This window comes from Vicugna pacos, chromosome 26 (assembly GCF_048564905.1).
Source record: "Vicugna pacos chromosome 26, VicPac4, whole genome shotgun sequence".
Taxonomy (NCBI): domain Eukaryota; kingdom Metazoa; phylum Chordata; class Mammalia; order Artiodactyla; family Camelidae; genus Vicugna; species Vicugna pacos.
In genome coordinates, this window is record NC_133012.1 from 15,872,850 (window position 1) to 15,891,073 (window position 18,224).

At 37.0% G+C, this 18,224-nt stretch overlaps 1 protein-coding gene across 5 annotated transcripts in view; it reads right to left on the reverse strand.

Moving 5' to 3' along the window:
• FGL1 (fibrinogen like 1) overlaps positions 1-18,224 on the reverse strand; it is a 35,604-nt gene that overhangs the window by 6,297 nt on the left and 11,083 nt on the right. For all 5 annotated transcript variants that reach the window (XM_031691466.2, XM_072950420.1, XM_015249265.3 and 2 more), the window contains 4 exons: positions 10,261-10,340; positions 7,854-8,034; positions 1,874-2,033; positions 1,529-1,626 (listed from right to left, as the gene is read on the reverse strand). In XM_031691466.2, the coding sequence (XP_031547326.1) occupies positions 1,529-1,626; positions 1,874-2,033; positions 7,854-8,034; positions 10,261-10,332 (511 nt within the window). In that variant the 5' untranslated portion in view covers positions 10,333-10,340. The remainder of the gene's footprint in view (positions 1-1,528; positions 1,627-1,873; positions 2,034-7,853; positions 8,035-10,260; positions 10,341-18,224) is intronic.

Here is an 18,224-nt window from a genome sequence, read left to right on the forward strand (position 1 = left end):
AGAAGCTGGTATAGTAAATGTTTTACATCTACCATAAAACACTTCAAAGTAGGATAATAAATACATTGAAATTCAGAGAACATTGATCACAAGAAGGGCAAAGACAGCATTAGACTCCTAGAGTTATCTATCCTCTCTAATTTACTATTCTAGTTTCTCAAAGATTTCTATAATTATAATTTTACTGACTACTATGAATATAGAAACACTAATCATTTTCCTTAGCTTGGATGGAACAAATGAATCTTCGCTGTTACATTTAGTGCCTTTTCAGTGTGATATAGCATGCTTTCTTGAGCAATACAACTGCCTTTTATGAAACATTAAGAATCAGATTTGAGTGGAACTGACTACAATTACAAATAGCAACTGAAGTAAGGAAGGCAATGGATTGGAGCAAAAGAACATGGGAAAGAGAAGCTTGGAAAATCTCTTATTAAACTAACGATATTTCAGACAAATACTGAACTCTAGTTAAAGATATCCATGTAAAAGCACATGGTGGAATTGTACAGTGTCTGCAGTTTACTTTGAAATGTGTCCAAAAACAGTAGATTGATGATGGATAGATGGATAGATATGCAACTAAAATGTGAATGTAAAATCTAGGTGGTAGGTTAAAATTTCTTCCAGTTTTGCTGTATCTTGGAAATTTTTCCATACAAAATTTGGAAGGGGAAGGGAACAAAAACCTTTAGTATATTATTTGATTGTGAAATCAGCCCTAATGCCCCAGAGCTCTTCTTTCCCTTTGCAACCTGACTTTGTAACTAACTCCCTCCCACTGAGTCTATTTCCTTTCCCCTTACATCTGAGCTAGTCCTGTGACTTACGTTCTCCAACAGAAGGCAGTGAAAATGAGTGTGTGCCAGTTCTGAGTCTGGGTCTCAAGAAAGTTATGTGCTTCCACCCTCTTTCTTGAAACTCTGCCTCTGCTTCAAGAAGTCCAGACTAGCTAGCTGGAAGAGGAGAGACTGTGTGGAGCAGAGCTGAGCCATTCTATCTGAGGCCAACCTAGAATAGTCAGCTTCCAGTTGACTGGGAAGTTGATCATGAACCCATGAGCAAGCCCAGCCAAGATCAGCAGAGCCCATCCCTGATGAGCAAAACCACCTACCCAACATGTAGAATTTGTGAAAAATAATAAATGGTTCTTTTAAGCCACTACATTTTTAAGTGGCTTGTTACACAGTATTATTGTGCCAATAGATAACTGATGCAATATATATGTTTTGAGGTAGTCAAGGCATTAAAAAAAGGATAATTATGACATTAGATTTCCATCCTAGAAATAGAAAAAATATGTATGAGAAATCCTCTACCCACAACCCAGGTCTAGTTTCCTTTCCTCCATTCCTAGTTTTAAGCAGCCACATTTTACAAAGGGGATTATTGACCAAAAGGGATCACAGCCACCTGTAAATCATAGTAATTGCCAAATTAGATACATTGTCTAGAATTCAGTGAAAAACATTTTAATGTTCTTTTAATCATATTTTGAATGAACTTGATATCAGGCAAACCTTACCTTGTGTGGTCAGTAAGTGAAGATTCTTATTACCCAGCCAATATTCACCATTTTTTTGGACAAAATTTCCAAAACCATTTTCATAGTCATTCCAGTCTCTAAAAAATTTAAAGTGAAAGCTGACTTTAATAAAATCCAAATGCACCTTTGCAGTACCCAGGGTGAGCATACCCCACTCCCATCCCTACCCCCAATATTTTCTTGATTAGTTAATGTACTTTCACTATTCTTATTTAGAGTGAAATTCTGTCTAATTAATAGACTTCAAGATATAAGAAGGCTTAACTTTAGTACAAATCTCACATTTCCTACTCCAAATAAATTCTTATGTTATAATTAGCATACCTGTTAAAGTTCTCACTGCCATCAGATCGCCTTTGAATCACAGTCCATCCTCCTCCATCAGACATGTCACAATAAACAGAGAATTCCACTGGGCTCTGGAGAGGTTTGATTTTGTAAAATCCACTCTGCTTATATCCATCGTTGAAAATCTCTGAACAATCTGTTTCCAAAACAAGGTAATGTGAAATTTGTCATGTCTTTTTTTTTTTAATAGGAGTCTCTGCATGAGATTACTCAGTACTAATGGAGACAGATAAAACACATGATGCAGATAATCAGCTTTTTGAAACTGAATCTTGTACGTCTTCCAGTGGATATTAGGAAATTCTTATCTGTTTTTCTAGCATTTAGTATTTAATTATCATCTGAGTTCTTGAAATGATCATGGGGGGAAGAAAGGAGGGAAATAGGTATCTGGTTCCTCATTTCTGATTTTTGAAGAAAACATTTAAAGATATCTATGTTTCAGTTAATCACAGAATATTTAAGTGGAAATTACAGCTTTATTAGACAGAACAGCGGAACTTTTCTCTCCTATGAAGCTAAAATGAAAGTAGAAATATAACAGAAAACAATTTAATATGGATTGTCTTTACTTAGAACATTATAAATCATTCTGAACATCTGGAAATGAACTCAAAATAGTAATCTTGTTAGATTCTTATAACCTTCCAGGCTCAGCAGATTTTTTTTTACTAACCCACTGAAATTTCTAACAGTCCATGCATTCTTAGATGTTTTTGTTAAGAACTGCAAGCTTCTACTATTTGACCCCCCAGTCTTCTTTCCCATGGTATTTCTTTAACCACTGAAGCAAACATAGCTACCAATTTGTCACCAAAGAGTAGTATTTGTTTCTTAAACCACTTGAGGCTGGGATAAATTAATACCCACTGGGTCTCATCTGGGCTGATCTATATAGACTTAGAGAATATGGCAGGTATGGAGTCACTGCTGTTTAGTGTCCAGGAAGCTCTGTTTTAGGGTGGTTGAATTCGTGGCCACTATAAAGAGAGAGCTGCAAGGATACTCAGTCACAGCCTTTTGAATAAAAACACTAGAATTTAACATCACTAACTTTCAAATTTTACCCGTATCATTTTGTTCATTTCCTTCCTTTTAAAAAAAAAATATTTTCTACAATTCTATAACCAGGTATGGTGATGGATGTTAACTAGAATTACTGTGGTGATCACTTCACAATATACAAATATCAAATCAGTATGTTGTATACCAGAAACTAATATAACGTTGTATGTTCAATTATACCTAATAAAAAATTTCTCTTCCTGATTGGATAATTCCATTCTTTTAGCTTATTTTTGAGTTTTTTCTTCAATTTCATTGTTTTGATACCAAATTGCCTATAACAATTTTGTTACAAATAAAACATACTCCACATTAGATTGAGTAGGCAATAAGAATTACAAGAGAAAAGAAAATAAAGAACCGTAGTCATTTTCTAAACTTACCAAGCTGAGACTATTCATATACTACTGCTTTGGTGAGATGTTCATCTTATTAATGATTTAGGCTTTATTCATACATTTATTTTTGAGATTTAGAAGCCCAAGAGTTCTTTATATATGCTGGATTACTTTTAAAAAAAAATCCTATTTTGGCCATTAAACAAGAAGAAAAACAATAGGAAAATGATTCTAAAATTAGTTCCATGCTGTTCAAAAGCTTACATCTTATGGTCAAGTATATTGCACACTTTTTCATTAAAGTAAGCCGATTTTAACCTTGTTAGGAAAGGAGCTCTTTGCTTGCATTTAATCACCCACCAAAGAGCTGAATGGTACAAACTCAAAGGTTCAGACAAGCAAATGTGGAAAAGATTAGCTATAACATTTGCCTCTGGAAAACTCCGTGAATATGGAGTTTTCAGCCAACATTTACTACTTGTTTTTATTTTATGCCAACTCCAAGTTCATTTCAGTTTTTAAAAAAATTTTCTTCATCCCAGAGGAAAATGCCAAACACAACTCAAGATCCAGCAGAAAGCTTTCAACTGAAAAAACAAAAACAAAAACCCGACAAATAAATATCAAAAAAGTGCCAGTAGCTCAATTGCTTATAGCAAATAAGTACAGAAACGTGTCTTGGGTAAATGTGACTTACAGTGTGATAGAAACTTTAAGCAATGTAGGGTTTAAAATATCAACTAGATAGTTAAAACTATGATTTTTCAAAATGTTTTGACCCACTCACCCCCTGGAGAGTAGGCAGGAGAGGAGCAGGGTTAGAGAGCCCTAGGTTCACGGGAATTAAAAAAAAAAGAGGGGGGGATTTTTAGATACTTACATAATGCTAGAGTGAGGCCAAGGCTTCCTGCTCTCTGATGGACAAAGACTGTGCTGAACTGGATACGTGAATACTATCCCTGATCATGCAGGAAGCAAGTCACATTGGAAGGCCCAGTGTTGACGCTTCATAAAATGAAATGACAGCCTGCCAAATGAGCTTTTCCTTCCTGTTTCAGAATGATAGCTGAGCCCAAGGCTGAGAACCAAAGGCACTCGGTTCCCTACACTCTAAACTCAGAGAAAGGCCAGCCTGAGTGCAGTTGCCACTCCACAGAGCATTCTGGGAAATGCCAGAATCAGCCCTACCACTGCCATCCTTACCCTCAGGCAACATAAGATGAAACTTTAAGAGGAGAGAGAGGAAGTTGCAGTATTCTTGTAGGGTAGAGCAGGGTACGTGGGGCTCTCTCTGAAAACAAGGGAGAGAAGATATATGATAATGTAGGTAGAGGGCTGACATTCATTGAGCTATAAATATGAAATGCTTCTGTAATCATGTTACATGTGTTAACTCATTTGATCTTTACAACAAAGAAACAGTCACTCTTAACTTTCCCATTTTACAGATGAGGAATATGAGGCACACAGAGGTCAAGTAACTTTCTCAAGGGCCATGGCTAGCAAGACAGACAGCTGGACTTTGAATCCAGGCTTCAGACTCTTGACCTTAACTACTACACATACTGCCTTGAGAAACAGTCTTATAAAGACTGGGAGCTCCTGCAGAAGGGAACGTGGTTAAACGAGTGGTCTTATTGGCAGAGCAGATGTGATGCCAAAGGCTATTGTGATTGTCACCAATTGTGAATTTGGTACTGTAATCTTTCAATGTAGGCACATAATTCCATCACACCCAAAAGCTTTAAAAGTATATTTAATTATATGTTGCATAAAAATCATGTGATTTATGCATTGTTTTCAAAAATTGCTAGGTTGTATGTAATTAGGTGTTTTCTACCATGAGTTGAATTTGAATGCAGAAAATAACTGATTTAGTAATAATACAGTAACTTGTAAATAAGAAATTTATTTCTATAGATATAGACATGAATATTTAATTTTTTTTAATTTATGGAGACCAAAAACATACACTTTGGTGTGAGCAAATTTTTACGTATTTTATGTAATATTATATATTTTGTTAAATATGTATTTTTTAGAATTTATTTTATATATTTTATTTATAGAGTGTTTGGCCTTGGTAGGCTCTCTAGCACTATTTTTGTATATGCTGAAAAATAAAGTACAATTGAACTGTATCTTGGGGGGACACAATTCAGCCTATAAGACAGAGTGATCAATCAAAAGGCCTTTTGACCAAGCTGTTTACCCTCTTCTCTGTGTATCACTTCTGCCCTCCACGATGACTGACCAAACTAACCCACTGAGATCCTACCCTCCAATATGTGTCTTACTGATACTTTCTGCAGTCTCAGGATGGGTACCTGGAGCCTCCTGGGTGGATATCTGAATACATGACAACCAGGTCCCAAACACCCAATAAAAAGGATACCAAAGTGGCCGAGGATCCTACCTCCTACCTGAAAAGTAATAAAGCTCCATTATGTGACCTCAGGGGACCTTGGACTTTTTCAGCCTGCGGGAAGAAATTTGGTGAGAAGCCTGGTCTGGTTCTGGTCTTGAGCAATCTCATCCATACCTGCAGGGAAAGCACAAATCCTTTCCCCCCACTGGAGGGATCACAACTTAATTGGTCTGGAGCGGAACTGAGGGACTGTTTATAGAGTTTCCCATGAGTCACTTGCATTTCTGCACATTTTGCAAACAGAGCTTATGTTTTGGGGATTTTTATCGAGGATGTTTGCATCGTGAACAGCTTTGGGAAGACAGAGATAGTGGTTCCCCTCAGAGCAGACGGCAGGTTTGTTTGCTGCCCACTATATTAAAGATAACTTCTCCCTCTGGGAGAAGGCTGGGCAGATCTGCTCGTAACTTATCACAAGAGACTGAAGTTTCCTAAGCTCAGGGCTCCTCAGTTGTGACATAGCTCACTGCCTGCACATTTTCCACCTGGATTATTCTACACCGCTCCCTTGGCATTTGCAGGCAGTGGACACTGGTGCAACCATGAAGCTCACGTCTCTGACCCAGGAGTCTGTTGTCTTCTGCCAGCATCCATGAAACCTTGGCAGCCCATCAGCATTTTTAAAGGTCACCAGGTGATTCTTCTGAGTATCACTGTCTTCAAGGAATTACTACTGATTCTCTTCCTGTTCGATTGCTTTCCTGAGCTTTCTTTCACTGCCTAATCTTCCCTGTAATTCTCGTCTTAGGTTCCATTTCTTGATTCTCTGCCCCGTGATTGCTTCAGTCATTCATTTCTCAAGCCCATTTTTAACCCGAGCAGTTCTTGGTTCCTCTCTTTCCATGCTCCAGAGCCACAGGCCATCCTCACTTGTATCCAATCCCACTGCTGCAGGACAGTGGCTCTGGACTCCTTCTGTTCCCTAAAGGTGGGAAGGACTGTTGGACTCTAAGGATCAAGGGCAAAGGATCAAGTTGCTGGACAACAGAGAGTCAAGAACCCAGGGCAAAGAGTCTGAGCAAAGAGAGATTAGGATCTCGGTAAAGAGAGAAAAAGGGAGCATCTTACTGAAGCATAGGTTCTAAGATTCTCAAAAGTCTGATATGTAACACTGGTAAGCATATTTAGAAACACAAAATAAAGATGCTTTTATTTTCATCGGCTTGGCATCTCTTTAGCCTCTACAGGTCCTCAACTATAGTCAGATATAGTTCGCAATTTAGAGTTGCTTACCTTTCTATTCCTATCTCCATTATTACCTTGCTTTCATTCATAAATATGAGGGTCTACTATGTCCCATGCACTCTGATGGGCAATAAGGAGGAGAGACTGCATTAGACATCATCCCAGACCTTATAAAAAAGTATCCAGTTGACTGACCAAGATAGACTCATAAACAGGGAAATCTTAATACATCCTGGTAGTGGCTACAGTAGACACACACAAACAAAGTGCTCCAGATGTCATTCTCGCTACTTCTGACAATGACTGTTTCTTTACTTTAAATGATGCCTGGAGGAAGTCAGGTGGATAGTTTTCTATAGAGAATAATGATACATGCAGTGATAAGTGCAATGTGTTAACAGTTTAAGATCATTTCTCTTTTCTAGGAAGAAACATTGGCCTAATCAAAGGGAAAATGGCCAAACCATACAATATACACATACAACAGCTCTTTCATCTTCCTAAATAATTCTGATTCTTTCCTCTGACCTGCCCTTTTATGCTATTATCTTATTTACTATCCTAACCACACATTAGGGTTTCAGAAGGGAAAAACATATAAATGTAACAAGATATGATACACAAAAACAAAACTCAGCTATAAAATTTCACAAATAGAATCTGCCATTTGCACACTAATATTTAAACAATCCATTGTCGTGATCTCATTAAACTACGGAAATTCTCAGATATCTAGCATTGCTATTAAATGCCCCCTGCAGAGATAACAGAAAAAAGTAAAATATAGGAGAAGACATTTAAATTTGGTTTAATTCTTCATGTTGCTTGTTACTGGGATAGGAAAGCTCTTTAACAAAACCCCAAGTGATGAAATAACTTGCACCGTCATTGCACATGGCTACATAAGTCACTGAGACACTTGGGAAAAATAGACTCTGACCTGCGTATTGCCTCTTGCCTCCAAGGTCAATGACACTGTTCTCCTCTCCTTTATCGAAGAACTGGAGTTCCTTCTCTTGCAAAAGCTGTGCGATCTTGACCTGTTGCTGTTTGACCCGGGTCTCAAGCAGGTACACCTGGGTTCTGAGCCGCGCCTGCTCCTGAAGGCAGTTCTCGAGAGCCTGCAAAGTAATGCGTGTCTCATTCTTACAGAAAATAAACACACTGCATAACTTGGATAAATTAATGATTCAATTTTGTCCCCAACTCCCATTTCCGAATATTATTCTAACCAGAGTGGTTTGTAAGTTCTATACTAGTTGTTATTTGAAGGATAAGAAATTATGCTGTGGGAAAATACTTGAACTAAAAAAATGATATAATCTGAATGACTATGCTAAGAGCTTTAGAGTTGTTGTCTCATTTGATCCCCATAATGGGCAAGAGGAGTCAAGGTTCAAGCTCCTGCTCTCAGTTTCTACATGACACCACCTAAGTGTTTCTTTCTTTCTTTCTTTCTGCAGGGAGAGGTAATTAGGCTGGCCGGCTTGCTTGCTTGCTTGCTTGCTTGTTTGTTTGTTTGTTTGTTTGTTTGTTTATTTATTTATTTATTTATTTATTTATTTATTTATTTATTTATTTATTTATTTATTTATTTATATGGAGGTCCTGGGGATTGAACTGAAGCTATATCCTCCCCCGCCAAGTCTTTCTTAATAGTAAAGTGTTTTATGGCATCATTCTGCATCATTAGTGTGTCAGTCTCTAAAATAAACAAAGCTTTGAATGACCTTTTGGTATTAATATGTTTAAAAAATATACTTGATATTATAATCTGATGACATAAACTCACCTTTTCAAGGGATTCTGCTTTAGACATGAGATGCCTGAGTATCTCATCCATTTACCTGTTGCTGGAAATTCTACTGGAGTCACTTTAACTTTTTGCTTATTTATCATTTTTCTCTCAGTTATTTCAAAAAGGGATGGAGAAGCCTGAGTCTTCCAGGTAAATAATTTACTTTCTCTAAAAAGGCAAGTAATCTGAAGTGGCATTTAACTGAGCACATCTCTCCAGAGATAAAGCAAATGAGGTGAATTGGGACGGGGACTGGCAGAGGCAGGTCTCCCGGGAAGAGCTACTGAGACCAAGAAACTGCAATACAGGCTCTTAAGTACTCAATGCTGGGAGAGTTACTAGGGGTAGCGAAAAAAGGGCCAAGACAAATTTCTGGCATTTTCCCATTATCACCCCAACAGCTCTGTTTGCAGTTCATGTCACAATCTCATGTGATATGTTTGCTGAGAAATTATGAATTTTAATGTGTAATTGCCTTACATTACTTCAATACATCTTATTTCCTAAAATAGCCATTTGGTTACAGTCAGATGTTATTTCCCAATGAATATTTACATAACTTCCTGTTCCTATCTTTATGTGCTACCTTGTATTCATTCCATAAATATGAGGACCTACTGTGTTCCAGGCACTCTGCTAGGCAGTGTAATAGCATAGAGAACCTATCAGGGGCAAAGGAAAGAGGTACACTGCCTTCCTATGAAGGACTATAATTTTGTATATATAGAAATTCAGCCGGAAAACTGAAAGTCCTATAGCAAGAGAATGGAGAAATCATAGAAGAAGCCCCTCCCTCCCATCTCCTGGTGCAAGTCACTGAGTCTCTCCCAGCTCTCTCTCTAGGACCATTTCTTATTTGCCCTTGGTACTCTTGCCTCATCACTCTTTGATTTATCCTCTCTGAACAAGTTATTTGCTTAGCTCCGAGCCAGCCTGTCTGAAAAATAAACAGAAAGACATTCCATGGCGTCTGCAGTCTGGTGTTGCTTTCTAACAGTGGGAAATTGGTTGTGATATTGTTTAATATAGTGGACTACACAGGGCAAATATGCTCAATCTTTATGAGATTACATATACAGTGTCAGTAAGCTTATTTAAAACTTAGGGGTTTTCTTTCTCCCTGAACTTTGAGCAAATGTGTGTTTTCTCCTTTTTACTCACGAATGGCGGAAGGCACAGTTCATTGTAATGACTTTCAAATAATCTGTTTATATTACACTGACAGTGTCCAATATTGGAAAGGTCAATTTGAAAGGACAGTTTTACATTTTTAATATTATGTAACCACCCAAATAACTCCAGCAAATTCAAAAAGATTTTACTTAGTGAGAATACTGACTTTTACTTTTTAAAAGTTTTAAGCACTTTAAAAGAATTTTTAAGCACTTAGTAAGTGCCTATTTTGTGGTAGGTGCTTCCACAAACCTTTTTCACTTTTCTCCCTTAGTTGTTTCTTCAGTGACAAGTTACTATAGATTCTCTGCAAAATAAAAGAAACTTCAGATCAAAGAAGGAATTAAAAAGACAATATTGTTTGTAATGAGCTTACCCAGGTTGCCTTGCCCATTATCAGGGTAGTGGTGACAAGGATGAAACCGAACATCTTCACCATTTTTCCCATTGGAAGAACTGCAAGAATGAAAAGAATTTCATAAACTTAATTTACTGTGAATTTTTCATGAGACCAGATCTGGAGCTTCGGACTTAATGGGTTCCAGGAGGTCAGATGCAGTTCAAGGCCATGTCTAACCTGAGAATAGCCAAGGAAATTCTCCTGGACTTTCCCAGGCTTCCTCTAGCAAAGGATGCTCACTGTTCCCTTGTATAGAATTGAAGCAATTTGACAGCAAACATACAGGTGGGACTCTGAGTTTTTGGAATGTGGAAAAGGCACAGGCTTTTTAAGCACAAAGACCTGGGTCCATATTTTGGCCTAGCCACTTCCCAGTTGTGTGACCTTAGGCAACTTACTATCAGATGCTCCTGATCTGTAAAATAGACATCACAATTCTTACCTCATAAGACTGTGGTCATCTTGATGTAACATTTTCAGACAACTTGGCCTATGATAAGTGCTAGATGAACTCATTTTGTATGTGGGAGACTTTTTATTTTGGAAAAAAGGAATAAAGAAAAAAAAGTTACAAGTGGGAAGTGACATGTATTGTTTTTCTTAATGTCTTAATGGATAGGCAAGCTACCAACACAATATAAAACTTAAAGCCCTCTTTAAAGTTGTAGAAAAAAATTAACTTTATCACTTCTTGAGAGTATTTTAAAAATCAATCTTGAAGTCGTGAGTCTTGATGAAAAATTTTGCTCATCCTTAAAATAACTTCACTGTGCTGCCAGTGGTGAATTTTCATAAATTTTAGAAGCTAAGTAACCTAGGACAGAAATGTGCATAATCTTCAAACAAATTTTATACCTATGGTTTCTGCTAAAAAAAAAAAAAGAACTGGAATCAACTGAATTATTTATCTGTCAGCCTGATTTTATTCTTATAAAACCTATGACCACTAGGTCCTTTTCACGTGTCTCTTTCTCAATTTTTATGTAACTAGAAAAATGGTTCCTGGGAGGAAGGGTATAGCTCAAGTGGTAGAGCACATGCTTAACACGCATGAGGTCCTGGGTTCAATCCCCAGGACCTCCTCTACAAATAAATAAATACATAGATCTAATTACCTCCCCCCTCCAAAAAAAAAAAAAACAAAACACTAAAAAAAAAGTTCCTAAGCTTTGCTACCCATTTGGCTCACTTGGGGAGCTTTAAAAAATGTCCATGCCCAGGAACTGAATCAAAAGTCTAAAGGCGGCAGTCAGGTCTTGGAATTTTTAAAAGACTCCCAGCTGATTCCAAAGTTCAGCAAAGTTTGAGAAGCAATGATTTAAAGATTTAATAGACAAAATTGTTTTCAGTCTATGCTAACAAAGTAGGCAGTTCTCAGTCCTTCTTGGGCCAACAAAAACAGTTTCAGATTGGAAGGGGTATTATTTAAATTCAGTGACAAACAGCATGGAATGGGCATCTTCGGAAGCACTGTAAAATATAATGCAAATTCTTAAAATATGTGAAATTTGTGCATTACAGAGAATAATTAAGAGTCTACTAGATAAAACTGTACAATTTTACTTCACACTTTTTCACTTCTGGCTGACTTTTTTTTTTAACTACATACATAAAACATAGGTATATATTAAATAAGATATGGAGTACCTGTGGCATGCATTTTATGAGCATCTTGTTTAATCCTCAAATAATTCTGTCACATAAGTACTATCACACAAATGGTTAGATCAGAGAGGTTAAGTCGCTGAAGACCCAGCAGTTAAGCTGGGAGGGCTTTCCACCATGACCCCTGACCTGTACTCTGCATGGCCTTCCTCTCTCTATACATCTATGCCTGCTCTACATAGGGACCAGGCTGCACAGAAGTATAGGGGCCCTGCTACCTGGTCTTCTCCAGTGAACTTCTTACTCTCTCTTGAACATGGCTGCAACTTTCTTGTTCCTAAGGCATGTGCTTCTGCAAGGGAATATTAGGGCACCTCGGCAGGAGAGAAGACAGCTGCACTAAACAAAGAATGGTGGCATCAGCCGGCATTACTGGTTATCAGCTATCTGCTCAGCCCTGTGCTGTAGGCTGTGGGAGAATAAAGCACAGCTGCCTCATCAAGGCAATGTTTGGGGGAAGAAATAAAAATAAATATTAAAATGAAAGTTAAGTTCAATGTAAATTTAGTATTCGTGAAAATCATATGTAATTAAATATAAAAACTAAACTTTTCCAGATGGCCTCTCAAGACAAAATTAATGACTTCCTCCACTGCGCTCTCATACCATGTTTACAGACCATCATATAGCATTCATTCACTCAGTAAACACTGCTTGCAAGCCTGCTATGTCTCAGGCACTGAGCCAGGTGGTGAAATTATCATTTGGTTGGTTTTTTATGTCTCTCTCCAACTGCTTCCCTTTGTCCATGCTACTTGGCTTAGAATAGGATTTTTGAAGGCAAAGTCCACACTTGCTAATTGTTGTGTCCCTAGCATCTAACTTACTGTGGCAACCCCAGTAAAAGTTTATTTACTGTCTCTGTGGAAAATTTTTCCCCAAGAGGAGAAATCCTTCTCAGAGGGGAGAATGTAATTTCCTTGCCGTAAAACTAGTCTGTTTGCATTGACATACTTCCTCCCCTATGCTTATCCTGGTCAAGGGGAAAACAATAGGTTAAGTATATTTTTGAAAATAAGTGTTAGGAAGGAGTTAAGGAGGGACCTTGGGTTGGATTGAACATGTACATTTATTTTTTTCTTTCTTTCTCAGAACTGAATAGAAAAGGAGTAAAGAAAAACGGAAAAGACATGGATTGACAAGGTGGAAGAAAAAGGGGAAAACATATGGCACACATTGTCAACAAGATGACAAAAAGCACATGGGGGAGCTGGCAGAGATGCTAAAACTGAATAGCAAGCAGCAGCAGAGGAGTAAGTACCCCAAGGAGCCAGCAAGGCTGCACTGCAGCGTCCCACACAGCTGTGGGGTTGGAGGTGACTGCTAGCTTGGAAGGCAGGGTGCAGTGATGGGCTGACACCCAGATCCTCACTTAAACCCTGAGCAGCTGGGTGAATCCAGCTTCTCCTACCTCATCAGAAAACGAGAGGCTTACTGTCTTTCAGGGTTGAACCAGAGAGACCCCAGGTAGCACGACCGCAGGCGCAATGGAGGTCAGAGGAGAGACATTGTTCTGTTAAGTATGAGACCTCCCCAGGCGACTCCTACCCTGGCAGCTTGGCCGCCAGGCAGCCAGGTCTATACTTCCCCCATCTCTCCAGGCCAGAGCATGTGGGATTCCTCTCTGAAGGAATGAACAGCCTCAGAGAAAAGATCTTCAGATACTGACATTGGAGAACTCCCCAACTAAAGAGCCACATTCTTGCCTGATCTTTTTTCGAAGAAGCCCACTGGCTGGCAAGCTTTTTCCGTGCACACAGGAAAGGTGCAGGCACAACATTTTGCTTCTTTCTTTCAAAGGCATTTTTCTGTCTGAAGGGAGGCTTATTTTAAATTTCATTCTGTGTCCATCTTTAATTAATAGTTGAAAGAAACAAAGTCCAAATGTTCTATATGACAACACTGTGCAGAAATCCATACGATACCAATTAATTTACCATGAAAATGTATCATTTACCTATTATGATTGAACCCTTTTACCCAACATTGTAAACCAAATAACCAAAATGTACAGAAGGAAGTAAAGTGCTGAGTAAATTACACAGCTAAGTGGGCAAAGGAAATTAGACAAAACAAAAACATATACACTGGAATTTGACACAACATTGTAAAATGATTATAAATCAATAAAAATGTTAAAAAAATACAATTTTTCAGTACAGAAAAGTTCTGATGAGAATTCATAGACTCCCTTTTTTTTAAAGTAAGTCATCCTTTTATACATTCATATGACATAATTTGTAGCAACAGTTTAGGAAAACTGATATTTTACTCTTTCTATTATTTTAGTAACTATTTTTCTTTAAAATTCAAGCACACACTGGGTACCTGCTTTATGCCAGGTGCTATGTATACTAAATGCTAATATATAGAGCTTATTTTAAACACATTTAATTATATAAAAATATTAGCTTATATTAAGATATAGAGAAAATTAAGTTTAATTATGGCACTTAAAATGTTTTCCAGTGTAAAACAGAGATCCCGTCTGTGGGTTTTGAGAGGGGCTAGAAGTGAGGTGAGAAGTGAGGTGAGAAGTGCAAACAAACAGAAGCGTGAACAAACTCAGAAGAAACAGGAATAGGCTTGCTATCAATTAGTATTTTCTAATTGATAAAATAATCTTGGAATTATATACAAATTTTCCTAGGTAGCTTTTATTTTTGCCATAAAAGATAAAGTCAGAGCCCATTTATAATGCAGTAGTCTCCTAAACTTTGCATTTGCAGATGTTGTGGTCAAACCTACAAATTTAGCAAAATTTCAGACTGAAGTGAATGCTGTAAACCAAGACATCTGATGTTATAAACAAACACATTTGCATCCGGATCCTGGGGGTAATGTTTCTTTTGTCTGGGAGTTCTTGGAAGGATCTGACATTATTAACATTGGTCCACCTGTCAAGATTCCATTTGTGAAGAAAGAGACTTCAGAAGAATAAATTATCACTGCAATTACCATAATTTACTTTAGGTATGTATGGAACGAAGCTAATTCTACCTTTCCTGTTAGGCAAGCAATCAAACACTGTTACAATAAGATTTATTTTCTTTAGATTTAGCTATACCAGTGGTCTAACCTTGTTCATTTAAACATAATTATATGCAGTTAAGGCCTAATAAAATACAACAAGTCTCTGAAACATGGGCCTCTTCCTCCATCAGAATGAAAGATAGAAAAAAAATGGGAGAAAAAAAAGAAAGAATTCAATTGCTTTCAATGTTTACACTCCATGAATCACATTTGAAAAAAATATAAAGGTTGTCAATGTATCTACTATCGTCTGTACTAAACGTCAATAATATTGAGTAGTATTTCATTGGAAACTTAAGGTTAATCTTTTCTAAGAAAAGCTGAGACGGTGAGTATTGCTCTCCAAAGATCACCAATGAGGAATAGTTCTCAATTTGTCTTATTTGTTTATAAATTATATGTAGTGCTTTTCTACTTGAATCATAAATATCTCCAAGGTCAATGTTTGCTGCTACATTGACCAGCTTCTGAATAGGTTCTCCTTTTTCAAAATAGAAAAGGCAAGTATCCTTAGACTTTAATGCTATTGCTAATTCTCTCAGTTAACATATTTTTCAATTCTACATAAAATTGGGTTTTAAAAATTCTAATGAAAAAAAACCAAACCTCCATACTGTAAAAAAAAAAAAAAGGCAGATATAATTGACAGTGGGATTTGAACACAATTATCTGTATACGAATGTTTACAGCAGCATTATTCTCAATAGCCAAATGGTAGAAACAACCCTAATGTCCATCAACAGATGAATGGATGAACAGAATATTTATATAGACAATGAAATATTAACCTTGAAGACATCATGCCAGTGACATAAGCCAGACACAAAAGGACAAATGTTGTGTGATTCATTCAGATTAAGTACCTAGAGTAATCAAATTCACAGAAACAGGAAGTAGAATGTGGTTGCCAGGGACTGGGGGAGAGGGCAAAGAGTAGTCATTGATTAACAGGTACAGAGTTTCATTGTGGGAAGATGAAAAAGTGCTGGAGATGAAATGGTGGTGAAGGTTGCATAGCAGTGTGAATGTACTTAAGGCCACTGAAGTATATATTTTTAAATGGTCAAAATGGTAAATTTTATGTTATGTATATTTTACCACCAATGAAATTAAAAATTATCTAGTATCTTTCAACTGCTAAATCAGAACAAAAATTATCCCTTATTAATTGTGGCTGAATGTTTTTAAACATTAACTAGTGCAAAGGGTTAGATCAGTTACAAATCAGTAGTCAGAGATTTTATTAAGAAGCAATAACCATCCATTTAAACTAAATTACAGCAGGAAAAGTCTATTTTTAAGGAAGATTTCAGAAAAAAACAGTAACAGGAACAAATGGACTAGAATGAGGAAGTTTCAGCACACAGTTTCTAACTACTCTTGGAAATTCTGAAAATTTTAAAAATCTAGTGGCCTCTAGTCTTCTAATCTCTATTACCAGAAAATTACAGACTACAGCATGCTTTAGTATCTTTCTTCACAATTATGAGAACAGTATTTTAATAATGGCAGAGAAAAATTCCTGAGTGGCCCTTTTGGGGCAATTGCTCCACTCCCAGCAAGATGCCAAGCAGCATGTGTGGCTGGCAGCACCGCACAGAACAGCAGATTGGTGCCACGTGGAGTACACCTCTACCAGGCTGTAGATCACTTACATCGGGGAGAAGGGTGCACCCCCATAAAGTCAGCATGCCGGTTGCAAGGAGTAAAACAGTCATTTGTAACCATATTATTGTATTTGTGTCTGAGGATCATGAAGCATTCAACCAAAATACAATCGGTTACTGTATTTTATTTCATAGGCCTGATCACAAAAAGAAGAAATAAACACAGGGGTGTCTAGTGACTTGCCAAAAACCATGCTGCCTCCAAGGCCCCCTTAAGCCTCCTGAGTGTCTTTCTTTACTGCCTAGTCGATCCTTTCTTAATATATTAGGTTGAACTATAAGAGATGGCACATGTTTTAACATTTTTGACCTATATAAATGGCAATTTCATATGCTTCAAATTAACACATATTAGTTAGCTGGATAGAGCATACTTAAATCACTGTAGCCTTTTATACTAAAACGAGTGCCAAAAGACACAGGTTAGAAATAAAATATTTGTAGCTTATTTAACAAGAGAGAAAATAATTTAGCAACAACACAATTTTATATGAATACTGCCTCCATGTTAATACATTAATATGCACTAATTAAAATATGTTAAAAAATTGCTAACATGTAGTCAACACATGGAATCTCATAGTTCTGCCATAAACTAATTTTAGGATGCCTTTAGAAGAGAAATGACAATATTTATTTTTAACTAAAGGACGTTAAAGTAGAGAAGCAAAATCACTTTTCCAAGGAATGGCTCCACATTCAAAATTAATGCAACATCCAACCACCACTTACCACTCTGTTGTTACCATCTGGTCCAAGCCACCACTGGAAGATTCCAGTGTAAAAAACCATAACAATTTTGAGAATAATACTGGGACAATGGTCTTAACTGAGCCTTTTCTGGGCAAACTGGGATAGTGGTCACCCACCTACAAGGCTTTACATAATCTGCAAACCCTACTCACTCACACCTCCTCTCCGCCCACTCTCCCCTAGTCCCCTTTGCTATGGTCACATCCACCTCTTTAAAAGCGTTCCTTGAGTAACGGTTATATTCACAAGTAATGGGAGTTAGAATTGAATATATCACTTTGGGGGACACAATTCAACACACTACAGGTACTTAATAAAATATCCGTTGAATGGATGAGAAGAAAATTTGTGAATCTTAAGTTCAAATTTAAAGCTTCCCAGTATCTGTTTTCACAATTTTACAGTTGTTTACTAGAGACTAAATTCTTTTACATCTGTTTGCTGAATTTATTGGATGTTCCTATGATTCCCTTCATGATCCCCTGCTCCCAGCAGTGATTCAGAACCCTTAATAAACTGTGTCTTTCACAAAGTTTTTATTTGCAAACATGACATTGTGGTGTGTGACAGCTTAAAAAGATGTATTTTTAAAAGAGATTATTTAGATTTATAAAATCCTCAAAAAAAACCCTAAAAACTTAATACTTTAAATTTTTAAAACTTGGCTCTTAAAAGGTTAAAGCCATTATCATAGCTATCTCATGATAAATTATTAGTTTGACTCATGTTTTCAGTTGATAACAGATATATTTCTTGAGTAAAATTACAACAGCTTTGCTGCTATTTTAAAAAAATCTCATGTGTACCCTTATGGTCATTTAT